At 52.4% G+C, this 26183-nt stretch overlaps 3 protein-coding genes across 4 annotated transcripts in view; 1 reads left to right on the forward strand and 2 right to left on the reverse strand.

Moving 5' to 3' along the window:
- Positions 1-2419: 2419 nt before the first annotated feature.
- Positions 2420-9207, reverse strand: LOC134171957 (uncharacterized). 2 transcript variants are annotated; one of them, XM_062634629.1, is made up of 20 exons: positions 9130-9207; positions 8401-8547; positions 8204-8325; positions 7985-8093; positions 7779-7895; positions 7584-7651; positions 7373-7486; positions 7037-7222; positions 6834-6936; positions 6066-6207; positions 5801-5984; positions 5592-5691; positions 5391-5509; positions 5206-5243; positions 4885-4997; positions 4643-4791; positions 4122-4216; positions 3772-3850; positions 3412-3520; positions 2420-3043 (listed from the first exon to the last, which is right to left on the reverse strand). In XM_062634629.1, exons 1-20 carry the CDS (start codon positions 9188-9190, stop codon positions 2970-2972), a joined length of 2229 nt encoding a protein of 742 aa, XP_062490613.1. In that variant the 5' UTR covers positions 9191-9207; the 3' UTR covers positions 2420-2969. The 2 variants fall into 2 exon arrangements, with proteins under 2 accessions (XP_062490613.1, XP_062490612.1); XM_062634628.1 differs by having other exon boundaries at positions 7037-7219; positions 9130-9196.
- Positions 9208-11746: 2539 nt separating this feature from the next.
- Positions 11747-24982, reverse strand: TMEM209 (transmembrane protein 209). The gene is made up of 15 exons (XM_062634630.1): positions 24940-24982; positions 22280-22419; positions 22108-22166; positions 21416-21547; positions 20232-20467; positions 19729-19933; positions 19035-19210; positions 18312-18383; positions 17491-17587; positions 16922-17047; positions 15727-15824; positions 14125-14239; positions 13326-13423; positions 12623-12696; positions 11747-12451 (listed from the first exon to the last, which is right to left on the reverse strand). The coding sequence occupies exons 2-15, from the start codon at positions 22417-22419 to the stop codon at positions 12397-12399; spliced, it is 1683 nt and encodes a 560-aa protein (XP_062490614.1). The 5' UTR covers positions 24940-24982; the 3' UTR covers positions 11747-12396.
- The window catches only part of LOC134171960 (carboxypeptidase A1-like), a 35250-nt gene continuing 22841 nt past the window's right edge, over positions 13775-26183 (forward strand). Inside the window, exon 1 of the mRNA XM_062634634.1 lies at positions 13775-13987. The gene's annotated coding sequence lies outside the window, so the exon portion shown is untranslated. The remainder of the gene's footprint in view (positions 13988-26183) is intronic.

Here is a 26183-nt window from a genome sequence, read left to right on the forward strand (position 1 = left end):
CCATCCCCGCTACCCCTCTTAGGGAGCACCCAACTGACCATTAGGGGTCAAGTTCTACTGATTTACCCCAGTATTAAGCTTTCCCTGTTCTTGGGGATAGTTTTCCCCCCATTATAGCCTTAGTTGCTGCTTTTTCCCCTCCAAATCCCAAGAAAACAAAGGTTGGGCATCCCCCTGAAGCATTCGCTGGTGCTCTGGACCACCCAAACTGGTGGCAGCGGCTTGCAGCTCTGGTTTATGTCCCCTTTGTTGTACATTTGCAGCTCAAAGGGCAGAGCTGGGAACTTCAGCTGTGCCACATGGCTTTGACAGGCCCCAGTCTGCATTTGGGCTAGTTTCTGGCTCAGAACCTGTGCTCCTGGAGAGTGTCATCACCCTATTGCAACCCCTTCCAAGCCGCCTGACTGTTCGCTGCAGCTCAGCAGTGAGCCCAGACCCTGCAGGCAGTTGGGGAATAGGGTACCTGCTCTCCTGCCCCTGGCTTGGGGTGTCATCTTCTGCAGGACCACATTGGGCCAGTGGGTCCTTTCTCCATCTTCTGACCTGAGCTCAGTGGTTCTCACTTCTTGCAGAGGCTGAATGTCTGCACTTCAGCTTTGCCTCCTGGCCTCCAGTTCTACCAGGACCCTTGTACTGCAACAACCTGATCATACATGTGCTGATTCTTCCCTTATCTTAAAGGGCATCTCCCATCAGCACCAAGGCGATATTAATCCATCCAAGCCTGGGTCTCTGAGCAAGTATGTCCTTGAGCTCTTGTGTCCTCCTCACTTTGGCAGGGCTATGGGGGCAGCAGAAGCTTTCCCCCAGATGTGAACACAGGGAAGGACACATCTGGCCTCAGCATGGCTCTATACTGACACCTGTAACACTGTCCCCTAATCTTACCTTCAAAGCCTAACATGGAATGTGTTTAGCCACCCAGAGAGGATGATACAACCCTTGACATCCCTCTGACACACCAAGTCACTGCTGGGTCACCCAAACACTCAAGGTGCTGGACCACTGCAAGTGCAAGCCCAGAGCCCATCTCTCCCATCCCAGTCACCTGTATGATGGGTACAAGACCTCAGAGGCTGCTCCTTCCTAAAACTGCCTTGTTTTAAGCACTGCAAAGCACCCAGCCCCCTTCTAAGGGTTTGAGTTCCTGCTGCTCCACTCTGTGTTGAGCTTTTGAATAGCTAAAGCTACTTCTCGCTCATGGTGGCAAAGGCTTTGCTCTGGGTGCAGCTTGAAGGATACATGGCTCCAGTGTTTCTTGCTCCATCTCCTGTTTGTCTTCACCTGCATCCCAGGTGATGCCCAAGTGCTAGTTTCTTTTAAAGGCAAGTTAATTCTCTCTGTGCAATTCCATGTGAAAGCAAACCAGCAGTTACTGCCTGTGCCAGGGCAGCGCCATGATTTCCCTAAGGGAGAGGACCAAGGATTCAGCATCTGCAGCAACTCATAGAGGGAGAGGAGTTCACATCCAGAAAGCTGCTGGGGATGGGACAGGACACACTAAGACAGAGAAATCCACCTTAGAACAGGGGTTTGCCTTCACCCACACCTTATCCCTGCTGCCAGCCCCAAGCAGAGCAGCTTGGGGTGATGTGGGCCCTCTTCAGGGCATCCTTGTAGCCAACCAGCAGGTAATGCTGAGCTGGGCCTGCTTCCATAGACACAAAGACTGGCTCTAAGAGACTCCCAAAGCATCCCTCAGCCCTGGGTAGATGTTTTCTGCTTGGCCTCAGCTGAGCTGTAGGAGAACCTGCTCAGTGCCATCATCTGCCCTCTCATTCCACACCTTTTCCATCTCATTGCTGTTGAGCCATCAGCCAAACTTTGGATACTCACCCAGGAACATTCCCAGCCATCTGGATTGTCCGTACTGACGCTCTACCACGAAAAGAGCTTGATAAAGCAGCACCATTGATTGCTATCAAGCTGCTGCCCACCTCTCTCTGGGCTGTTCCATGTCTAGTCCTGTCTCACCTTTGACTGTGGGATGTTTTGGAGTCCAGTGTTCACTGGAGGCACGGAGCAGTGGTCCCCTTCCTGGTTTTTATGCCAACATCAGGCTGGGGAGGGACAAGGGGCACAGGAAGCTCAGTGCCTGTGTTCAGGTATCGTCCCTGACCCTTCCCAGGAGCCTGTAAGAGGCCTCTGAGCAAGGATGACCCTGGACCAGGCTAGAAACAAGAGCTGGAGCCCAAAGCCACCCCACTGCTGGCCCTGTCCCCATGGCATCAGGGTGGATCTCCCTTGGGTGCTGCAAGGGGGGACATTGAGTGCTTCCTGCTCTGCTCCCAGAGATGCTGGCTCCAACTGAGCCGTCATTGCTGCCCAGTGCCCACTACATCATTGGTGCACCAAGTGGCCACCAACCCAAGACCATTCCTAACCTGGGTTGTAGGGACCTGGACAAGTGACCAAGGGCTCACATAAGAAGAAACAAACTTGTTCCTGATTTATACAAAACTGCTTTAGTGACAAAAGAGCTGAAAAACCACTTTTTGGTGCATTTCTAGTGCCACCAAAAGCCCCGTGTGGGCCTCAGACCCAAGTCCCTTCCAGGCCTCAGATCACCAACTGCATGGAAGGGCAAGAGGCTCTTCTCAGTCACCTTCTCCCAGTGCAACACATCCTAAGGGAGGGATCTGTCCTTGAGATCACATAAACCCCCTTCAAGACCCTCCACTAAGGAGCATTTTCCTTCCAACCACACCAGTGTGGGCTGGAAATACCCCTGTGAAGTGCTCCGACATCACAGTTGCTTCTTGGATCAGGAGTGCTTCCATTGCCACCACTCTTCCCATCATTGAAGCCCCATTGACACCCACAGCAGGGAGGGAGCCAAACAGCAGCAGGAGCTTCAGCAGATGATGCTTCCAGCCTGGAGCCAGCCCAGCCGAGTCCCTGAGACACTGGATCACACCTTGAGAGGCGCTGAACCCAATGAGAGGGTGGGAGAGAGCAGAGTCCAAACCTCAGCAACCACTGGGCGATGGGGCGAAGAAATACACAGCCAGGAGGATGAAGTAAACCATCACCAGCACTGTGCCTAGGGGAGACGGAGAAGGGTGAAGCAGTTACAACCTGGAGCAAGGAGGGAGGCTGCTTTCAAAACCTTCTGGTGAGGTCTGGATTAGCCCCACCGTAGAGGACTTCCATGGACCACTTTAAAGCCTCAATTAAAAGGGGTTTAAACTCTCTTTTAAGGATGGAAAGGGAGTGATCCCCCTCGGAGCTACTGCAGGGTGGCAGCTCCATCCCTGACCCAGCACCTCCAACATGGTCAACCAAGACCTCAGAATTGCTCAAGCCACCACAGGCCAAGAGCTGCAGTAACAAGGTGACCCTAGGGCCATATCCAGCACAAGGAACATGGTCACACCAAGTCCCACAGCAACCTCATGGGCGAGTGATCACCTTGGAAGTAGTCGCATTTGCCATCCATGAAGATGTAGTTCATGAGCACCACGCTGAACATGCTGGCATAGACATGGAGGTCGCTGAAGACAAGTGTGAAGTTGGTGGGCTGCAAAGCAGAGATTTGGGGTTTATGGTCTACCAGGACAGCCCTGCACTGACTGTGGCTGGGGCTTGAATGTCACCCCTTAGCCCCCCTGTGCCACATGTCCCTAGGGCTGGGAACAGCATCAGCCAAGGTAGGAGGCATCTGACCCCACTGCTCCCTGCAGTGAGGACGGTGGCTGCACCCTTGTCACGTCTCATGGAGACCTGTGTGTGCCCAAGCCCGCTGCAGGAGCTCACCCAGGGGCTACTCACATAGAAGATGGTGAAGAGCACCAGGATGGGGATCTGGAGCATGCAGACCTGGACAGCAATGCAGTTCCCAATCTCAATGCTGGAGAGGACAGAGGAATTAGGAGCTGCCAAGTGCCAGCTCCTCAGCAGTCCTTGGGTTGCTCAGGGTAAGAAACACCTAACTTAAGGAACCAAACCACGCAGTCCAACCTGGTTCTGGCCCCATTTTGGGGGTGATTTTCAGTCTTTTTTAGGGAAGTTGGCAGGATCTGACCCACCAGTGTCATGAAGCTGGGGAGCCCATCACTGGCACCAGGGCACAGCTATGGGACCAGAGGACATCCCAAACCCCATCCTTTGAGCCCCCTCACCTCAGGCTCAGGTTGTTCTGCAGAGCAAACTGGATGCCATTGACAATCTCTGGCAGCTCAGGCACCATTGCCAGCACCGTGACACCGATGAAGTACTGCAGGGGAGAGGCAACAGTCATGGGATGGTTTGGGTTGAAGGGGCCTTAAAGCTCATCCAGTTCCAACCCCTGCCACAGGCAGGGACACCTTCCACTAGAGCAGCTTGCTCCAAGCCCCTGTGTCCAACCTGGCCTTGAACACTGCCAGGGATGGGGCAGCCACAGCTTCTCTGGGCACCCTGTGCCAGCGCCTCAGCACCCTCACAGGGAAGAGCTTCTGCCTAAGAGCTCATCTCAGTCCACCCTCAGCACTCATCCTGACCACATCCCAACCCTGCACGACCAAGCTCCTTAGTGCATGGAGCATCTCAGCACCGTTTCCCTCCCTGCTTTTGGGGCTCAAACTGCACCCAGGACAGGATTCCAGCACATCCTAGTCCTCAGAACCACCCAACCCTGCCGCATCCCCATCCCCATCCTCACCTGCGAGATGGTGGAGTTGGTGAGGATGGGGCTGATGTGCTCTGTGGCCAGGTCAGCACAGGCCGACATGCAGAGGGTGGAGACCAGGAGGATGACCAGGGCCCGCCAGCGGGACCAGTGCACCACAGCGCTGTGGTGGTGGCCAGGCACTGGGAACAGAGCAGGAACATGGTGGGACACACCAGGACAGTGACAAAAGTCAGCCCCTGCAGCCAGGGCATCTCCAGCTTGGGGACACTCACTGTGACAGTCGCTGATGTGGATGTCGTAGATGTGAGAGTGAGTTTTCAGGGTGAAGAAGAGGCCGATGAGGTAGGCAGCGGGGAGCAGTAGGGACACGGTGTACACCAGGGGTCTGTGGGACACGGGCGACACACACTTAGTGCCACCAGTGTCCGGCATGGAGACCCCAAAGGGCTTCCCTTGGGACGGAGCAGGTGGGATGCTGGATCAGAGCCCTTCACTGGGGGCAAAGAGGGGACCTGGGATGGGTGCAGGACCACAGCCAAACCCAGGAGGTGCCACCCTAATGTGGGGACAATCATATCCCAATGGGCACTCACTGGACGTGGCTGTAGTAGAGGGTGCCGTTGTTATCCATCTGCAAAGACAAAGTGCCTGTCACTGGGGATGCAGGGGACAAGGGACAGCCCCGGTGCCACTGCCCAGCATGGTAGCAGGAGCTGGATGGGCTCAGAGCATCCCCAACCTCAACCCATTGTGTTTGGGGGCCCGTGTCCCCACTCACCAGGTCAAAGTGGCAGTTGTGGCACAGGTAGTGCCCCAGTGGGTTCTGGGTGACGTTGTGGCACTCCCCACAGACCAGCTTCCCATAGACCTTGGAGAAGAGCGTCGGGGCAAAGACACCTGTGGGGATGGAGGGACACGGGGTGAGCACCTGCAGTGGTGGGGCCTCCCCAGACCTGGGGACATCCCATCCCCAACTCACCTCCCACAGAGAGGAAGAGCAGGGCTGAGCTGACACCCGCTGAGCGGCTGTTGAACCGCTGCTCCTGGTGCCGGATGCCCCCGATCACCATGCACAGGCCCTTCGGGGTGGAAAAGCCCTCATCAGTGCCAGACCCCATCAGTGCTCTGCAGGGAGTTCCCTGCAGGGACCAGGGGCTGTTGTGCCCCCCCACACACACCCCGTCTCACCGGGACGAAGAGGACGCAGCCGACCAGCGTCCCCGTCAGCGCGGACTTGACGATCTCGGTGTAGCAGCGGTTGCCCTCGCGAGAGCCCTTGATGAGGGCAGTGATGTAGAAGGTGAGCTCCGTGATGGAGCCGAACGTGGCATTCACCACCGCTCCCACCGCGAAGGTGCTCTGGGCCGAGATGCTGGAGGAGGAGGAGAAAGATGGTGTCAGTGGGGCCAACAAGTGTCTCCCGTCACCAAAGGTTCCCCCCATCACCACTCACCTGGCGATGGCCATCCCAATGTAGTAGGAGAGAGGCATGATGGAGAGCAAGGCCAATGTGAACTTGACGGAGGAGCTGGTCAGGCGGTTGTGACTGTCCACGTAACCCAGCACCAGTGTGACCAGCACCAGTGGCAGCAGGTCTGGGATGGCTGGTCAAGGAGAATGAAGTGGGCTTTGGGGTCATCCTCTCCCTGCCCCCTGCAACACCCTTCCCTGCACCAAAAGGGGGGAATCCTGCCCCTCTCCTCTGCCCTCGTGAGACCCCACTTGCAGCACTGTGTGCAATTCTGGTGTCCTCAATGTAAGAAGGACATGGAGCTGCTGGAGAAAGTCTGGAGGAGGCCACAAGGATGCTCAGGGGCTGAAGCACCTCCTGTATGGAGACAGGCTGAGAACATCGGGGCTGTTGAGCCTGGAGAAGAGAAGCTGTGTGGAGACCTCAGAGTGGCTTTCAGTGTCTGAAGGGGGCTCCAAGGATGCTGGAGAGGGACTCTTCATCAGGCACTGGAGTGATAGGACAAGGGGTGAGGGGTTCAAACTGAAACAGGAGAGATAAGGTAGAAGCTCTTCCCTGTGAGGGTGCTGAGGCGCTGGCACAGGGTGCCCAGAGAAGCTGTGGCTGCCCCATCCCTGGCAGTGTTCAAGGCCAGGTTGGACACAGGGGCTTGGAGCAAGCTGCTCTAGTGGAAGGTATCCCTGCCCGTGGCAGGGGGTTGGAACTGGAGGAGCTTTAAGGTCCCTTCCAACCCATTCTATGGAAGGATACTGACAGCAAACACATTGATGCCATCCACTGCATATTTGTAGTAGTAGGGGTTGACCGCGCTGTAGCAGCACAGAATCACCTCCCCTTCCAGCGGGGCCTCCGTCTGCAGAGGCAGAAGTGGGTGACACTGATCTGATCCCCCCGTCCCAAACCCCACCTGGAGCAGGGATGCGGGACCCTCACCCCTGCCCCGAGGCACCCACCATGCGGAGGCGCCGGACAAGCACCCGCTCCGGGGGCAGCAGCAGGACGCAGGCAGCGGTGCGGGCACTCAGCTTGGCCACGGGGATGAGGAACACGAGGAGCCACGCGGCGACGCTCACCAGCCCATGGGCCACCACCAGCACCGGGTAACCCAGGCACAGCCACGCTGCGGTGCCTGCGCGCTGCTGCAGATGGGGGGGGAACGACACAGCTTTAGTTTGGGGGTTCCACCCCAAACATCTACCCCAGGGGAGCACCCGTGGGTGCTATCCACACCATGAGGGGGGTGCCCATGCTAAGGAAGGGGGTATCAGCACATCCAGTACAGGGCTCACCCAGTATCCAGTGTCCCCCCAGCACCATGGGTGCCAGCGGTGGGGCACGGGGCCACCGAGCAGGGGTGAGCTCTCCTCTGCGCCAGCTTCATACGCCCGGTGGGACTTGGGGGCCTGGGGGAAGATGGGGATGTCAGGATGCATAAAAGGATACCCCAACCACCCCCCCTCCCCCCCCCGCCATGGGATTCCAGTTGGGATGTGCCGTTACCTCCACTTTCTGGATCACTTTGCCAAAGGGCCAGAGGAAATACCCAGCCAGGTCCCAGCAGAGCTGCCCTGTGGGGACACGAGAATCAGCTCTGGTGGGGACACCATCAGCTCCAGGGCCACTTCATAGAGAAGGGACCCAGAAGGCCCACAGCTCACCCAGCCCTTCCCATGGGGGTCCCAATCTGGGGCTCACCATAAGGAGCCCCCACAACGGTGATGAACATCACAGCAGCCACGATGCCATAGAAGAGCCAGAGCCACCAGCCAAAGAGCAGCAGGTAGAGGATGTTCCCACACGTCACCATGGACCCTGTTGAAGGGGAGGCACAAGATAGGTCCATTCTCCTCTACACCAACCCAAACCCACGCTGCCACCACCACCACCCCATGGGCACCCACCTCCAGAGCCCCGGATAACGTTGAGGTCGGAGTAGAGCTCCTTGACTATCTCGGAGCGGTCCTCCCATGGCCGTGCTGTCACGTGGCTCTTCCACTTCTTGAAGCCAAACTGTAGAGGGACATTATAGGGGGTGAAAGGGGGAAAAGAAAACCCATTGGACCCAACACAGCCACCCAGGAGCACCCATAGGTGCCCCATCCCGTGCCGCAGGCACCCACCTTGTAGTTGTTGGAGAGCTTGTTGGCCTCCACAGCATTCTCAGCCGTGAGGGTGGTTTTGACCATGCAGCTCTCACAGACCTCCTCTGAGTGCTGGTGGCAGCAGGACAGGGGGGACACAGCTACGGCAACAATGGGTGACAACGGGTGACAATGGGTGACCCCCCCCCCCCATTCCTGACCCATTCCCATCCTACCTGTGGGGATGCGGGGCCGGTGCAGGTGGCAGCCCAGGTCGCTCACGTCTCCCTGCACGTTGTTGATGGTGGAGCAGTGCCGGTCGCAGAGCGAGCCCCGGCGGGGGCCGTCGCTGTCACCCCGGGGCTCGGTGGCCTTAGGGCCATCTGTGGGGGGGTGGAACAGGGTCACACAGGGGCCTGGGCTCAGCACCCTGGGTCACAGGGTGATGTTGTGAGGGGATATCCCCCTGGCCCCCAGAACACACAAGGGGGATACATGGAGCTCCCAGGGGATGGGTGGGAAGGGGAAACCCATTGGTGCCAAGGATGGGGAGGGGGGACCCCGGTTCCTGGAGCCATACTCAGGATGGGGGACCCCACTAGTGTCCAGACTAGGGAGAGTCCCCAGAGCAATGCTCAGGAGTTGGGGGACCCTACTGGTACCCAGGATGGGGTGGGGGGACCCCAGTGCGATGCTAAGGAGCTGGGGGAGACCCCACCAGTGCTGAGAACAGGAAGAGCCCCCAGGACCAGAGCAACGCTGGGGATGGAGGGACCCCGCCAGTGCCCGGGACGGGACGGGAAGGGAAGGAGGACCCTAGAGCGGAGCTCGGGGATTGGGAAAGGGACCCCAGCGGTGCCGAGAACGGGGATACCCCCCAGTGCCCGGAGCGATGCTGAGGAAAGGGGGACCCCGCCGGTGCCCAGGACGGGGCGGGAAGGACCCGGCCCCCCCCAAGCGCTCACCGGACGCGTCCAGCGCACAGCAGCAGCGGCGGCGGCGGCCGGGCTCGGTCTCGCTGGCCATGGCGGGGCAGCGGCGGTGCCGGGGTCGCAGGGGCCGGTTCCCCCCACCGGGGGCCAGCCGGGATTTAACGGGCGGTGCCGGGCATGCGCGGGGCGCGCCCCCGGGAGCCGCCCCGTTCACACCGGGAGGGGCCCCGGCCCGGCCCGACCGGAGCCTCGCCTGCCGGGAGCTGCGATGCGGAGACAGCGAGGTGAGTGCGAGGGAAGCGGGGTGCACGGGGGTGCGCAGGGACCGCGGGGTGCGGTGAATGGGGGTGCACAGGGACTGGGACACGCAAAGCGTCCGGGGGCACGGGGATGGGGATGTACGGGAACCGGGGTGCGTCGTGTATCGCGCTGCACGGGGCTGGAGCGTGTAGGACCCGGGGTGTGCGGTGTGTTTGGGTGCACGCGGACTGGGGTGAGCGCTGTTTTGGGGTGCACAGGAACCGGGGTGTATGGAGCTGTACTCTGCAGGAAACGGAGTGCGCAGGGACCAGGGTGCAGTGTATCTGCGTGAGCAGGGATTGGGGTGCTCAGCGAACTGGGGTGTGCAGGGAACGCGGTGCACAAGGATCCGGGGCTCACAGCGCAGCAGGACACACAGGATGCTGCTCCAGGAGCCTGGGGTGTGTGGTGTATTGAGATGCACAGGGCTGGGGTATGCATTAACTGGGTGCACAGGGATGGGGGTGTGCAGGGACCAGGGTCCATGATGTACCAGTGCGAACAGAGACTGGGATGAACAGGGAGCAGGTGCACAAGGACTGGGGCATACAGGAACCTGGGGTGCACCAGGGATCTAAGGCTCTACACTGGGAGCAAGGTGCAGGGGGCTCAGGGCGCACAGGGAGCAGGGTGTGCAGTGTATTAGGGTGCACAAGGCTGGGACATGCAGGAACCAGGGGGCACAGTGCATAGGGGTGCATGGTGTATTGGGGTACACAAGGATAGGGGTGCACAGTGATCAGTGCGTGGTGTGTACAGGGGTACACAACAATGCGGATTCAGGACTAGGGTGCATGGTGTATTGGGGTACACAAAGATGAGGATGCAGGACTAGGGAGCATGGTGTATTGGGGTGCACAGGGCTGAGGCATGCAGGAGCTGGAATGCATGGGGAGCAGGATGTGTGGTGTACGGGTGCACAAGGATGGGGGTGCATAGAGACCAGGGTCCATGGTGTATCAACATGACCAGGGACTGGGGTGCGCAGTGAATTCAGGTGCACAAGGACCAGATACATGGTGCATCAGGGTGCACAAGGACTGGGGCACTATGCAGGAACCAGTGCGCAGTATATTGAGGTGCATGGGGACGAGAGCATGTGGTGTATGGGGTATGCAAGCATGGGGATACGTGGGGGGCAGGCTCTGTGGTGTATTGGCATGCACACAGCTGGGCTATGCAGGAAACTGGGTGCACAGGGACCAGCGCCTGTGGTGTTACCAATGTGAACAGGGACTGAGGTACACAGGAATCTGGGGTGCACCAGGGGACAGAAGACTCCAGGATGCACAAGGACTGGGATTCATGGTGTACTGAGGTGCACAGGGCCTGAGGGTGCCCTGGGGGCTGAGATCTTCTAGAGAAACACCCAATTATGGGTCAAAGAAAGTAGTTTCTGCATGTAAGAAGCCTTTAGCCTGGAGACTGAGGGGTGAAAGGCGACCTCCTGCGGTGAGATTTGGGATAGGGCCCAACTAAACCTGGTTTATGAACGTCCCGCGTCAGTTACCTCCGATACTGAACCACAGCAAAACCGCACCCAAGTGCTGGATAAACCAAACTCATTCATACAGGAACCAAAGGAGCCAGTTTGGTACCAGCCCCACTCGCCCACAGCAGTCAGTTCACACACAACTTCCCCCCAAAAGGGGCTTTATCTCTGTCCCAAGCACAGCCCCAATTCCTCTTTTCCTTCCCATCTGTGGGAACAGGGCACAAAACCCCCTGCTCAGGGGGTGGTGGTGGCCCTGGTGAGAAACCAGTGTCCTCCCACCTGTGAGTGGGGTTTGGGGCAGTTTATGATGAGGGGAATGATCTTCAAGGATCTTCAGCTTTTATACCCCTTTAAAAGCAAACAGCTTCTAACACTGGTTTTACACCGTTAAAACACTCCAGGCTCAGAACTTGGAGCAGATCCTCCCTCCCTGCCCCTTCACAATAAGCAGTTTTTTGGCAGATATTGAGGGACTCCTCTTCCAAAGCAAATCCAAGTGGTCTCTCCCCAAAGGTATGCCCCCAAAAGCCAGGACTTGGAGGAGTCTGTGGGTTTATGCAGCCCAGTCTCCCTCCGAGGTGCTGAGGCCACGTGGCAGCCCCTAAGGATCCTGGAATAAGGGGTTTGGAGGAGAAACTGCTGATGGGAGGAGTAACAAGCAGCTAAAATCAAAGGCAGGGTAATGCTGGGGAGGTGGATGGTGTGTCAGCGCTCAGGAGACAGCCAGAGGTGAATGCCAAGAAAACAAAGCTCAAAATGAAGAGGAAAAGCCAAAGAAAAGGCACAAAATAAAAAAGCAACCCCAGATTTCAAATTAAAGTTGCAAATAATTTAAAAATTAAAACTAAAACTAACTTTACAAACTCTTTTTTACTGACACCAACAAATCAAAGACTTTTGTCTTTCCTTTTTCCATCTCCTGGGGGCAGAAAGCCTGCTTACAGCAAGAGCCAGGCTTAAAACCAGTAACATTTTTCTTCTCACATGCACTAAATGGAACCAAAATGAGTCTTAACTTTTAGATTCGGCTCTTCTTATCCCCATCTGGAATTTCCTGGATCCCAAAGTTGTTAAATCATTCCTGTTTCCAGGCGAGGGTTCACTCCTGGCTGCACACAGCCTCTTGTAAGGCTGTAGTTCAAAGGTGGTTGTGGTTTAGTCCAGTTGTGGTTCAGTCCCAGGCTCAGGTGATGACACCACGGGGTATGTGAAACAGGAACAGCAGACCAGGAGTTTGAACCATGATTCCTTCAGTGAAGAGCTGGAGAGGGAAACCCCACCTGGCACTGGGAAGTATGAGTGTTTCAACAGCAAAAATGTGTTAAATAATAAAAGAATATAAAAACTTAAAAAAATAAGGTAGGAATTACACATCTTCCCCTCTCTGCCCACAAAGCTGAGCTTAAATCAGCCCATCTTACTAAGTCTATGATTAAATCGACAAGGTAGTGATTCAGTTCACCAGAGGAGCATCATTCCTCGGATGCAGAGTCCCACCAGAAGGGTTACTCTCCAAAGATCCACAGGACGTTGACTCCCGATAATCCCAGGTTTACTCGCCTGCAAAACCAAGATTTACCCAATGTTATGGAAAAGCTGCTGGTGTTCCCAATGAGAAGGTGGTTTTAGCACCATTAATATCATCCCACTGGAGCAGTTTTGGTTCAAGGAGTGAGGGACGAAGGGCTCCACTTGTGCCCCATGCTCTGATGGATACTACCATGTACTTACCCCAGCATCCCGGATTCTTTTGTCTTTATGATATAAAGGAACATCAGCAAGGTGTGGAACATGTTGTTCCTGCCCTGAATCCATGGAAAGAGGGAAGAATTAAGGAATGGAGTCACTGATGAGCAATCACAGCTCTATTTCAGGCGGAATAAGCAACTGTAGATGTCATGAAATGGCTCCTTGTGCTTTTCCCCTCAATACTTCCCATTTTTCAATGAGGTGAACACTAGAAATAGACCAAATGTTGGGATTTGGGCTGGAAAATCATCTCCAAATACTTTAAATTCCAGAGCTTTTTCTGAACACAGATATCCAGCATTAAAAGTCGCAGGAGAATTTTGCTGGTTTCAGACTGGAAGATTCCTCTGCCCTGGAATCCTTACGAACAACACAGGGTTTGCTGGTCTTTGGGGTGACAACAGGCATCAGCAACTACACAACATGGTATTTTAACATAAACTATCAGTAAATGAGATACAAGGAAGCTACTACTGAGATAGTTATGTATCTTAAGTAGATACTAAAGGTATTATTTAGCACAGCCAAAGTAGTGCATTGTGGTCAAAGACCAAGCTCCTGTTTATGAGCACTTGCTCAGCCTATGTGTAAACAGTCCATAAATGTGGCTGGGACATGAAAATCCCACTCCAAATCTGATTCAGGGATGGTTTCCTGATGGAAGAGACCACTCACACCATCGTACCTTGGGCAGGTTGTGGGTCTGGCCCTGATAGATGAGCTCATAGTGAGGTGGATTGATGCTGCTTTGGTAGATGCAGAAGACGTTCTCATTTGAAGTGTCTGTGAGGAGGAAGTGCTGGCTTACACCCAACTCCCATTTTTCCTAAGGTTCCCCAGCTCCAGATCTTTTTGCAACTTAAAATTCCCTTTGTCTTGCTTTAGTTACACGTTTTAGACAGCTTTTCTGGGGTTGAAATTCATTTTAACACACACTCACTCCCCAGACCTCTCCCCTGCACACCACTCTCCTCTCTGGCACTCATCATACAGCTTCCCAGCTGCCCTCCCAGTTATTCCACCCAATGCCTCTCCTCCCAGACTCTCCCACCCACTCCCTCTTCCTTTCCCTGTTTCCCTTGCCAGTCTCCCCTCCTTCCCTTCCCTTCCCTTCTCCCTTTCTCTTTTCACTCTCTTTGAATGACCGTAACGCTGCCAGGAGTAGGCAGATGAGCTGCTCCTCCTTCTTGAATTAGCTAAAATAGCCAAATTAGCTTAGAATTGAATGAGTAGCACAAAAGAAGTATCTACATTTAGCTAAACTTTCCCCAGTATGTGGCTGCCCCATCCCTGGCAGTGTCCAAGGCCAGGCTGGACAGGGCTTGGAGCAACCTGCTCTAGTGGAAGGTGTCCCTGCCTGTGGCAGGGGACTGGAGCTGGAGTAGCTTTTAAGGTCCCTTCCACCCCAAACCATTCCATGATTCTATGATTTCAAGGGCACTGATGTGAGCCAAGAGGCAAGGGCTCAATGTGGATGCTGGTACCTGGTTTATCTGGTGTCTGAACGAAGTGCTGGGAAGTGAAGGTTTTGCCGTCGGGATACTTGGGGTGAGGCGGGAGCCTGGAGTCGAGGTAAGTGCAGAACACATGCATAATGATCTGGGCAAACAAAACCAAATCCCACTTGAGCTTCCTTAGTTTGGGATCTTACTTCCCATGCTTAGCTTATTAAGAATACCATAATTGTGAAATAAAGTCCTAAAATAAGTATTCAGAAAACCACACTTCAGCATCTTTGTGTTCTAAACCTTCATGGAGACTTCTCAATACTTTATGGGGGCAACATCACCAATTCTCTGTGATCTGATACTTCTGTGTTCAAAGGGATGGGATCCAGAGGGACCTGGACAGGTGGGACTGTGTGAACCTCATGGAGTTCAACAAGGCCAAGTGCAAGGTCCTGCACATGGGTTGGGGCAATCCCAAGAACAAACACAGGCTGGGGGAGACTGGATGGAGCAGCCTGAGGAGGAGGACTTGGGGCCGTGGGGTGAGGAGAAGCTCCCCATGACCTGGCTTCAGTGTGTGCTTGAGCCCAGAACCCCCCTGTGTGCTGGGCTGCACCCTCAGAGATGAGCTCTTAGGCAGAAGCTCTTCCCTGTGAGGGTGCTGAGGCGCTGGCACAGGGTGCCCAGAGAAGCTGTGGCTGCCCCATCCCTGGCAGTGTTCAAGGCCAGGTTGGACACAGGCTTGGAGCAAGCTGCACTAGTGGAAGGTGTCCCTGCCCGTGGCAGGGGGTTGGAACTGGATGGGCTTTAAGGTCCCTTCCAACACAAACCAGTCTGGTATTCTGTGACTATAACAGGATCTTTTTAACAGACAAAAGAGCTTTTCCAGGCTAAATGCCAAAAGTCAAGAAATGTGGGAGATGCACCCTGGAAATCACAGCTATTTTCTACAGTGTGATTAACACAAATGTGAAATTGTGTTTATTTTTTGCTAATAGTAACTGTTTTAAGTTAATGTCAGAACTTCCCAAATGTGTATTTACACCTCTGAGCTGTGTGCCCTGCTGCACTGCAAGACACTACAAGTTGCTCCATGGCCAGTCACTACCACGTACTTAATCACCTTCACAAACTGGACATCAAATCCTATGTCAAGACTGATTTTGTACAACTTCAGCTCCCAGTGACTGTGTCTCATTACACCTTTCTCAGGAGAGGCATGAACCTCTGACATTCTGATCTCCTGGGTTTTATTCTCCCAGGTAACTGAAAATCATTTATTATAATTATTTAGTTGAATAGAATTATTGGGTTTAAACATACAGCAAGAGCTGCCCTAACAAGATCCCTTGTCTCTGGCTGCTCCCTATAGTTATCTGACAGATGTTTCAGGTGAGCTGAAGTAAAAGCCTGGCCTAAGACTAAGATACACAATTACATTGTTATGGTCTATGCAATGTCCAATCCCATTTGCATTACTCCCCAGGGAATTTCACCACCCACAATGGGATTATCTATGGAAGTGATGCAAACAGGATTTCACTGTGTTCCTCAACAGTTCTTGGTTACTCCCTCCAAACCCGTGCTCAAAGGCAGCCCACTCTGAGCTGTCAGGTCAAGATGTCTTTGAATACTCACAGAGGAGTCCGTGGGCAGGTCCGTGTCCCACTTCCTGCCCCTGAAATCCCCTCCTCTGTTCCATCGGAATGAACTCATGCATCCTCCCTGGGAAAGTTCTGAAAGCAACAGGATTCAGTTAATGGAGGTTCAAAGTGTATGAGAGGTATTTTGTGCTAATTTCAGGGGCTTCATGTATGTTTCCAGTGTACAAAATCAGAAACATCCAACTAATTAAATGCTTGCAAAGACATGGCCCAGCAGTGTGTGCTTGAGCCCAGAACCCCATCGTGTGCTGGGCTGCACCCCCAGAGCATGAGCAGCAGCTCAGGGAAGGTATCCTGCCCCTCTGCTGTGCTCTGGGGAGGACCCCCCCCCGCAGCCCTGATCCAGCTCTGGGGCAGCAGCACAAGAGGGACGTGGAGCTGTTGGAGCAAGGCCAGAGGAGGCCATGGGGATGCTGCGAGGGCTGGAGCAGCTCTGCTCTGGAGCCAGGCTGAGAGAGCTGGGCTGGGTCAGCCTGGAGGCTGAGGGAGACATTATTACAGTCTTTCAGTACCTAAAGGGGGATGAGAAGAAAGCTGGAGAAGGACTTTTTACAAGGGCCTGTAAGAACAGGACAAGGGGAAATGGCTTTAAACTGAAAGAAGGCAGATTTTGATTTTAGGCACAAATTCTTCCCTGTGAGGGTGCTGAGGTGCTGGCACAGGGTGCCCAGAGAAGCTGTGGCTGCCCCAGCCCTGGCAGTGTTCAAGGCCAGGTTGGACACAGGGGCTTGGAGCAAGCTGCTCCAGTGGAATGGCAGGGGGTTGGAACTGGATGAGCTCTATGGAACTGGATGAGCTCTATGGTCCTTTCCAATCCAAAGCATTCTAGGATTCTATGATACTGATATACGATATGGGGAGGTAAATTTAAATGATGATTTTTATCTGTAGTGAATGAAGAGATCAAATCCAGCATTTTGCACCTTGAGCACGCAGGAGGAAACTGAGAAATAGGTCTTTTAAAACCATTCCCAAGGTTACATCCAAGTCCTGCATCATTATATCACTTTTAAAAGATAAAGTTGCGAAGAAGCATCTCTCCAGCTGAAGAGTAGCTCTCATCCCTGTGTGACTCTTCAAACATCTCCACTAAGGAAATGCCTGACACCACCATCACTTGACTGCAGTAACAGAAGTGGTTTGAAGTCAGTGTGGTGGCACCGCGTTACCTTTGATCCTTTCCACCAAGTACTCCTGGTTGGGTGTAAGATCCAGGTACTGCACAATAGTGTTCAGGGTTGGAATGAGAGGAGCTTTAACAAGTGCTGCCTGCTTCAGGCTGCTGATACTGGCTTCTGCAACACAAGAGAGAAAGAGCTGGTCAGCCAAAGCTGTTCCTCCAGTGTCATTCCAAAGAGGACCTGGTCCTTTCTGGTGCACCATTTAAAGTCCCCAAAGCATTTAAGAGGTGACACTACCCCAAATGCTCATTTCAGTTACAGTGAAGTACCAGATGTCTCTTTTAGATCACAGAACATAAAAGATACAAGGAACCAATATCCACTTTGAAGAGCAGAAGAAGAGTGGGGACAAGACCAGCACTGACCTGTTTTAATATGGGTGTTGCAACAGATACAGCTCTTGAGGAGACACCAGATGAAATAGCCCCGAAAAGGTGACCCCACCAGTACAGAGTGGAAATGGAACAATATTCAACAAAGGGACTGTAGGTAACACCCACCCATTGACACCACCATTATCCACCTCCAGGAACTCCAAAGCTACTGCCAGCTCTTACCTCCAATCTGCAGCTCTGGACACCCCATTCTTCTCAGCTGAGTGCTCACAGCGTCAATCTCTTGGACAAGTGGCACTAGAATAGTCTCATTAATCCACTAGGAACAGAAAAGGTCAAAATTCAGGATGTCAGAAGCAATAAAAATGTTTAAAAACTCTAACCCAGGTTTTACATCCTACTAATTGTCACCATTTGCCCCTCTATTCTGGCAAGACCCCACTTGCAGCACTGTGTACAGTTCTGATGTCCTCAACACAAGGAGGACATGGAGCTGTGGGAGCAAGTCCAGAGGAGGCCACAGGGATGATCAGGCGCTGGAGCACCTCCCGTATGCATCACCCCTTGTCCTGTCACTCCAGTCCCTGATGAAAAGTCCCTCTCCAGCATCCTTGTAGCCCCCTTCAGACACTAGGAGCTGCTCTGAGGTCTCCACACAGCTTCTCTTCTCCAGGCTGAACAGCCCCAATGTTCTCAGTCTCTCTCTTCATATGCCACTTATATGTCTGACGTATCTGTTCATATGTCATGTGCCTGTCCTCATATGTAATTTGTCATGGCCAAGATGCTTTTGTTTGTCATTCAAAGGTAGATGAAATTTACAACTGTGTAGTTTTTGGAATACAAACCACCAAGATCAGGTGGAAAAGGAACCTCTGCAATCCCTTCTTCCTGTGTTCTTACCTCTGTGTGCCACCCCAAGACTCAGACACTGCAATTCTTCCAGCACCCATGGTACACTGAGGTGCTTTTCCACTCTGCTGGAGTTCTCACAAACTCACCTTGTTCTCAAAAACTGGGCATTCCTCAAAGGTGGCACTTACGTTTCTGAACTTGGCGGTCCAGGAATCCATGTGATCAAGGAGCTGTCGGTTCATTGTCACCCGTGCCCAAACCTATGGAAAGATTTAGTAAGCACATATGAGAACTTAATCAAATACCAAGATTTTGGGGGTCTATGACAAGTTCTGACATTAACTACATCACAGCTTTAAGGTCCCTTCTAACCCAAACCATTCTGTGTGACTTCTGCAGCAGCTTCACATACAACACTTGTATTCATGGTACAATCATCTTGTGTGAGCCCAAATTCAGTTTTAAGCTCTCTGCTCTGCTAGGTTAAAACTGGTCTGAACTCTAGGCTTGATGTAAGAGGTATACAAGGGGTATACGGGTTTGAACTTAAACAGGGGAAGTTGAGGTTGGATATAAGGCAGAAGTTCTTCTCTGTGAGGGTGCTGAGGCGGTACCACGGGGTGCCTGGAGAAGCTGTGGCTGCCCCATCCCTGGCAGTGTTCAAGGCCAGGTTGGATGGAGCTTTAAGGTGCCTTCCAACCCAAACCATTCCATGATTCTACGATTACAACTCATAATATGAAATGTCCATTTTTAGCGACACAGAGTCTTTCAAGCTGTACAAAGATGGTTAAATGCTTGAAGAATCGTCTCTCCCTCATTTCTGATGCAGGTCAAGTCCAACCCTCTGTACAAAGCTGTGGATTTTAAAGGCTATTTCTCCCTCTTGTCCACCTTGCTGCCCAATTTACCTCTTCTGCAGCCTGTTTTGAGCTCATATCAGCTTCGTCCTTGTGTGCTGATGGAGCCTGGGACCTGCAAGCCAGCTGATACTGGAACTTCCTGAGCATCTGTGCATAGTCTGCTATGGAACGGCTGTAGTTCCAGAAAGTCGGGCTGCTGGAAGGAGAGCTCGAATCTGAACTTCCTGAAAGAATTCATTAAACAGTCCTGTAGAATTACTAACAAGTCACTCTGGAAGCAAGAGTACAGGCACACTGGGCTTTTAAGGCTTTGACAACAGACAGGAACAGGAATTACCAGGAATAGAGGCAGAAGTCAGTCTGTATAATCACCCTTATCTTGATTGTCCCTATCCAGGACAGAAACTGCCTGCAGGTAATTCCCTTTATCTGAAATACCTTCTCCACAGGATATCCCTCTCATCAAGGACAAGGTTATCTTATCATGGCCCTCTACAGCCAATGAACACTACAGAGACAATCTATCAGCACCCATTTCCACACAGGCATGTATCCTATTCAAAGGAATACTTTGGAGGAAAACTTTCTGAGAATCCTAAGCCTTGCCAACTTACTAGTCACAGGTTACTAGTGTGAGTACACAGGAATCCTTTGCAGCTTTCCCCACCCACAAAAGCTAAATGTGATTAAACCCGTCACCTTCTCATTGCCAAGCTGTTCTGACTGAATCAGTTTTCTTTACCTAGCTGAACCCTCTGCTGCTTCTCTTCTTCACCTCGAAGGAAGGTATCCAGGGACTTGAGGTCTGTCATGTAGTCTTCTTTGCCAGTAGGAGAACTATAGAACACAGGTGAAGAGCGGTAACGAGACCTCAGACCACCACCTTCCATTGTCCCAATACTCGTGTTGTACATAGATCCAGTAGGAAAGGGGCTGGAGCCAGAAACCTTGGGTGAAGAAAACCAAACACATCATTTTCTTTCTTCTACTTTGCACTTACACTTTTGTTTCTTAGTTTTGCTTTGTTCTGAAACAAATGAGTTGCTCTGAACCAAAGGAAGTGTCACTAGGGAGAAAGGGCAAATCCCAATACAACACATTTACATCTACTTTGCAACAGGAGTAAATGCACAAATGCACAAGTCTCCCAACAGACATCTCTCCAAGTGCTGCTGCTCCCATTCAACGGCCCAGCACACAAAACAAAGACCAAACTGTACCCCTGGGAGGTGTCTTGGTCGTTACCTTACTGTAGCTGCCACTTGGTGAATAGGTCATACTGCTGTGAGAACTGCTGGTGCTTGACAGAGCCTGTAGCTGAGGACTGTAGCCTGTGATACAACCAGTAGTAAACTTTGGACTGGCACTAGGGGAGCGGGATGGGCTGTAACTCAGCACACTTTGACCCTGGATTGGAGGAGAAGGTGTTGAAGATGGGTCCTTCTTTGCTGCCAGCTCACGTGGTGGAGTTGTTTGTACAGCTGCAAGAAGGAAAAATAGGATTAGCACCGAGGATGGAGCAGCCCCAAACTCTCCTCAGGCTTTAAACACACAACAAAACACATACATGGTGCTATCTTACGGCTCTTTTATAAAGCTGCTAGAAAGGACATGAGAAAAATCTGGTCCCTACAGAATTCAGTGGTCAAGCAATGGATGGAAGAGACTGAGAGACATGCACAAGACTCAGTACAAATCCTACAGCTTTGGATTTCAGTTAAATATTACAGGCACCTGCATGACCCTGGGTAGCTTCTCTAACTCATCTTTTCACTTACTCTACCTGGCTACTTCAAGCATCACCTACTAGATAACCTTAAGGTCCTTCCTAACCCAAACCATTCTATGATTCTATATAAAATCCCTGAACTTTGGTGATACAGCATTACTCCTGTCTGCCTCTCATTTTCTTGAGGCAGACTCATGAAGTGCAGTGCTACTGTGCCAGCATTTTGCTGCTGGTGTATTTACCTTGTCAGGTTCTGGTGTATGTTGGAACTCTGCTGTGATCCTCAAAAGCTTTCAGAGTGACTGCACTCTAGGCTGCCATTTTCAGATCAGGACTTGATGATCTTAAAGGTCTTTTCAACCTGGTTGATTCTATGATTATATTTATAGGCTACATATTCCTTGCCCAACCTCACGACATTGAAGTATCTCACTACCCAGTCCTTTTACACCAGGAGTGTTTGTTTCCCCGCTGTTCTCCCCACACGCACTCATCAAATTACCACTTGACATTACACAAACTACACTTGATGTTGTGAACTTTAATACACAGCAGGTAATTCAGGTTTACTCGTATCGGAGAGGTAATTCAGAACTCACTTAACTAAAGAATCCTGCACTAGAGTAAGATAAAGGGAAAAACAGGAGAAAAAAATAGGAATAAAACTAAAAAGACTGCCAGAGATACTTATCCCACCCACCTGCATTCTGCAAGCCCAGCAGTCTCCTCTGGCCAGGACTCATGACCACGGTTGTCGGTGCCACTGTGTATTTGAAGTACAACCAGAAATCAAACAAGGCATTCAGGCTGAACACAGATGCAAAGGCAAGTTCTGGAAGAGACACAGATGGTTTTACCAATTAAGGTGCATTATTTGCAAAATCAGGAATCAAAACCAGGTCATTATTAGTGCTACCAGTGAGCACCAGTTTGGGCAACTATCTAAGATTTCTTCCCCTTCTTATGCAAGAACCATTGGAGCTCGTTTTCCTTACAGTCAGTGTGGAGTCTACTCCTCTGAAACAATTTTTAAGTACTGTGAAATGGCATCTACACCCACAGTACAATGTGGTAGTAAAACCCAGAGTGTTCTACAAAGCCTTACTCCACACATTTCAGATTCAATGCTCCAAACAAGTTCTTCATGCCCTTTCATAATATTATCTAGGAAAGCTAATAAAACTCCTTACCTGTCACTAAAGAGGATGAAATTCCAACAGTTTCAAGGAAGATGACAGAAAGTAAACCAAAGGTTTGGTTTGAATTTAAACAGAAAAAAATCTCATTGAAAAATGACACCCCCCCCCCCCCCAAAAAAAAAAACAACAAAAAACTGGCAAGCGAAAAAAGTAAAGAATCCTAAAAACTCCTGTAAATGCTGCAGCAACTCACCAATATACCACAGTAGCCAGTATGAGATGTTGTAGTAGGAGCTTATGAGTTTCCCAGTCCTAAAAGGAATAAAAATGAAGTTATTTTGCAATAATTCTCCCCCAGGAAATATTCAGGGGTATAGAAAGTAGGATGCTTTGCCTGTTTGAAGCTGATGTAACAACTAACTTACATTTCAGTATATATCATGCCTGCAACAGACACATTAAGGAGGCCCCAGGCCAAGATGACTTTCCGGGCTTCAACCTCCTTCCTTATCTGGAAGGTCTTGTCAATGAGGGAAGTCTCTGGACTCTGTTCTGATGTCATCATCTGTAATACCAAACACAGAGACAACATCTGTCAACTTTTATAGAGTAAATCTTGGTCAGTAGAAGATGAAAGAAAAAGCAGTTATCCAAAACTCTATAAACAGGGTTTACCTTTAGGCACTAAGTAACAGTGTATTATCAAAGAAAGCAGATTCTTTTCACCGGCAAAAATAGGTGTTATTTCTTCAATGACATTTCTGTCACCTCATTACTGAGGAACAGCACCCATCTTCTCCAGGGAGGTGCAAATAAGAGGCCAGAGAAAGATTCCAACCTCATTTGGGGCAACAACAGCACAAAAGGAACTTGGAGCTGTTGCAGTGAGTCCAGAGGAGGCCACGGAGACGCTGCGAGGGCTGGAGCAGCTCTGCTCTGGAGCCAGGCTGAGAAAGCTAGGCTGGGTCAGCCTGGAGAAGAAAAGGCTCCTTAAGGGGAGACAGCTCCAGTGCCTAAAGGGGCTACAGTGCCTAAAGGGTCTACAGGAAAGCTAGAGAGGGGCTTTGGACAAGGGCCTGTAGGGACAGGCCAAGGCGAATGGCTTTAATCTGCCAGAAGGGAGGCTGAGATGAGCTCTTAAGCAGAGGAACCCAAAGCAGTCTGTGATTCTGAGATTCATATTTGAAAAAGAACCAGAGGGGAGACTGAGATGAGCTCTTAAGCAGAAGAACCCAAAGCAGTCTGTGATTCTGAGATTCATATTTGAAAAAGAACCTCCTTCAGAAGCGAGAGGAAAAGTTCTTGCCTTCTCCAGGCAAAGGAAGCCACAGGAAAGAAAGGCCTAGCACCATTCTGCAGTATTTTTATTGAACATTCCCAGTCATTTAAGTAGCCAACAGGATTTTGAGAGTGTACAAACACCTCCTGTGGGTTCAGTGCATCTGAAAAGTAGTAGCTTTTATACCCAGTAACACCTTATGTCAAAGAACTAATCCTGGCGACTTTTTCTTCCAGTGCCATCATCAAAATATGTTACTGTCCCTTCCTTCTGCTCACTTCAACACTTGTCACATCGTTCTTCACTAGATGGGAACATAAATAGTTTTCTTTTAGGGAAAAAAATACACAAACCCCAAATCACATTATCTGCTTCTTCCTGGCACAATGATTCAATGGTGAAATAACATCAGGGGTACTGGAAAAATTATACAAGAACACATTGCTGGCAATCCTTCTGACTGGTTTTTCATACACTTTGAGCCCCAAAACCTCCCTTCCCATGCTGACGGAAGTAACAGCCCCAAGGAGGAATCCTCTCTGCCATCCTCACACTCCCAACTTCTCTCCCTGAACCATGTCCTCCTGCTTAAGCAGAAGTTGCACTGTTGGGGCACTGAAATAAAAGGGAGATTTGGTCCCTTTCTACTCACTTAAGAGGGCATCACCTGTAGACTGAAATATATCCTCCCATACCCCCTGCCCTCTTCTGAGACACAGTAATCACAGAATCATAGAATGGTTTGGGTTGGAAAGGACCTTAAGATCATCCAGTTCCAACACCCCTGCAGGGACACCTTGCACTAAACCATGTCACCCAAAACGCCATCCAACCTGGCCTTGAACACTGCCAGGGATGGGGCAGCCACAGCTTCTCTGGGCACCCTGTGCCAGCGCCTCAGCACCCTCACAGGGAAGAACTTCTGCCTTATCTCCAATCTGAACTTCCCCTGTTTCACTTTGAACCCCTCACCCCTTGTCCTGTCACTCCAGTCCCTGATGAAGAGTCCCTGTCCAACATCCTTGTAGCCCCCTTCAGACACTGGAAGCTGCTCTGAGGTCTCCACACAGCTTCTCTTCTCCAGGCTCAACAGCCCCGATGTTCTCAGCCTGTCTCCATACAGGAGGTGCTCCAGCCCCAATCATACTCGTGGCTTCCTCCAGACTTGCTCCAACAGTTCCGTGTCTTTCTGATGCTGAGGACACCAAAACTGCACACAGTGCTGCAAGTGGGGTCTCACTTCGACAACCCCTAAGTGCCACACACGGAAGTCCCCACATTCCCCCCTAACCCAAACTCCCAGCTTGCCCCTGCCACACAGAACCCTTGTCCAAGACCCCACAGGCTCCTCCATCCAGATCTCATGCAGATCTCACTGACACTCACTCTGCACCCCCATAGCTCCCCTTGCCACACACAGAGGGACCATGAGGGCTCCCCCCCCCCGACCTCACCGTTACACACAGGCAGCGCCCTGCCATACACGGGCGGCTCTCATAACCCACATCTGCCCCCCATCCTGACCTCATCACACCAAAGCGGCCCTACTTCCCCTCCACCCCCCCGTTCTGAGCATCACTCACAGAACCACAGACCCAACGCGATGGAAAAGACCTTTAAGATCACCAAGTCCAACCTTTACCCCAAGTCCCCCATGTCACTAAGGGCCTCATCCACACGGCTTTGCAAGGGAAGCGGCCTCTTGCCCACAGCCCCATAGCACACAGAGCGACCCTCACCGCCGAACACCGCCCGCCTGCAGGCCGCCGCCCCTCGCAGCCCGACGCGGGGGGTCACTCATAGTACCTGCCGCTGCTCTGAGCGCCGGCGGAGCTGAACGGGCACGGAATTCCCTCAGGAAGGGCACGGAATTCCCTCAGGAAGGGCACGGAATTCCCTCAGGAAGCGCAAGGCCTCCGCTCCCCACACGGGAAGAGGAGCAGCGCCCGCCTCCCTCACGCGACCGCCCCCGAACGCCGGCAGCGTCGCAACGCCGTGACGCCACAGCCTGCGCCGGCGGATGCGCGCGCAGCTGTGTTTTGGCGCGAAGCGGCGGCTGAGGGGAGTGGTTGTGGCGGCCATGTTGTGGCGCAGGGGGAGGGCAGTGGGTGGCAGGGATGGCTGCTATGGCGGGTGTTGCGGGCCTTCCGACACAAACCAGTCTGGGATTCTGTGATGGTTCATGTCTGCCTCCGGCCTGTTCCAGTGCCTGAGCACCCTCTGGGGAAGGAATTGTTCCTCAGCTCCATCTAAATCTGCCCTGGTGCAGCTTGAGGCCGTTTCCTCTTGTCCCATCCCTTGTCCCTTGGAAGCAGAGCCCAGCCCCTCCTGGCTCCATCCTCCTCTCAGGCAGTTGGAGGGAGCCATCAGGTCCCCCCTGAGCCTTCTCTTCTCCAGCCTGAACCCCCCAGGTCCCTCAGCCATTCCCCATCACACTTGTGCTCCAGGCTCTGCACCAGCTCCGCTGCCCTTCTCTGGCCCCACTCCAGCACCTCAATGTCTCTCTTGAAGTGAGGGGCCCAGAGCTGAACACAGGATTCAAGGTGCAGCCTCACCAGTGCCCAGTGCAGGGGCACAGTGACTGCCCTGGCCCTGCTGCCGCACTGGTGCTGGTACAGGCCAGGATGCTGGTGGCTTCCTGGCTGCCTGGGCACAAGCTGCTCATGTTCAGCTCCATCAATCAAGATCCTTTCCCATGAGCGGTTTCTAGCTGCTCTTGCCCAAGCCCGGAGCATTGCAGGGGGTTGATGCAGCCCAAGTGCAGGACCCAGCACTTTGCCTTTTGAACCTCATCCCACTGCCCTCATCCCATGGATCCAGCCTGTCCAGATCACTCTGCCCTCCAACAGACCAACACTCCCACCCAGCCCGGTGTCATCTGCCAGTGTTTAACCCACTCACCCAGGCCATGAGCAGTCAGACATGTCGGCGCTTCCTGCGGTGTCACCTGGACAATGGGGTTGCCAAGGCGCTGCTCCAAACACTGCAGTTCACCCCTTGGAGAGTAAACAGCCCCATGTTCCATGGTCAGTAACGAGGCCACTGGCAAA

The sequence above is a fragment of the Pezoporus occidentalis genome, unplaced genomic scaffold (genome assembly GCF_034315485.1).
Source record: "Pezoporus occidentalis ecotype Australia unplaced genomic scaffold, CSIRO_AGI_Poc_V1 ctg431, whole genome shotgun sequence".
Taxonomy (NCBI): domain Eukaryota; kingdom Metazoa; phylum Chordata; class Aves; order Psittaciformes; family Psittacidae; genus Pezoporus; species Pezoporus occidentalis.

What these genes read in the sequence shown, in the direction of transcription:
- LOC134171957 (XM_062634629.1), bottom strand. Translation starts at nt 9,190, where the DNA reads ATGGCCAGCGAGACCGAGCCCGGCCGCCGCCGCCGCTGCTGCTGTGCG. An exon ending in ATTGGGATGGCCATCGCCAG is followed by an intron (nt 5,985 to 6,065) that starts GTGAGTGGTGAT and finishes CTCCTCCTCCAG; the next exon opens with CATCTCGGCCCAGAGCACCT. An exon ending in CCACATCAGCGACTGTCACA is followed by an intron (nt 4,792 to 4,884) that starts GTGAGTGTCCCC and finishes CTCTGTTCCCAG; the next exon opens with TGCCTGGCCACCACCACAGC.
- TMEM209 (XM_062634630.1), bottom strand. Translation starts at nt 22,419, where the DNA reads ATGATGACATCAGAACAGAGTCCAGAGACTTCCCTCATTGACAAGACC. An exon ending in GCAGCAGAGGGTTCAGCTAG is followed by an intron (nt 19,211 to 19,728) that starts GTAAAGAAAACT and finishes GAATTCTTTCAG; the next exon opens with GAAGTTCAGATTCGAGCTCT. An exon ending in TCAGACACCAGATAAACCAG is followed by an intron (nt 13,424 to 14,124) that starts GTACCAGCATCC and finishes TCCTCCTCACAG; the next exon opens with ACACTTCAAATGAGAACGTC.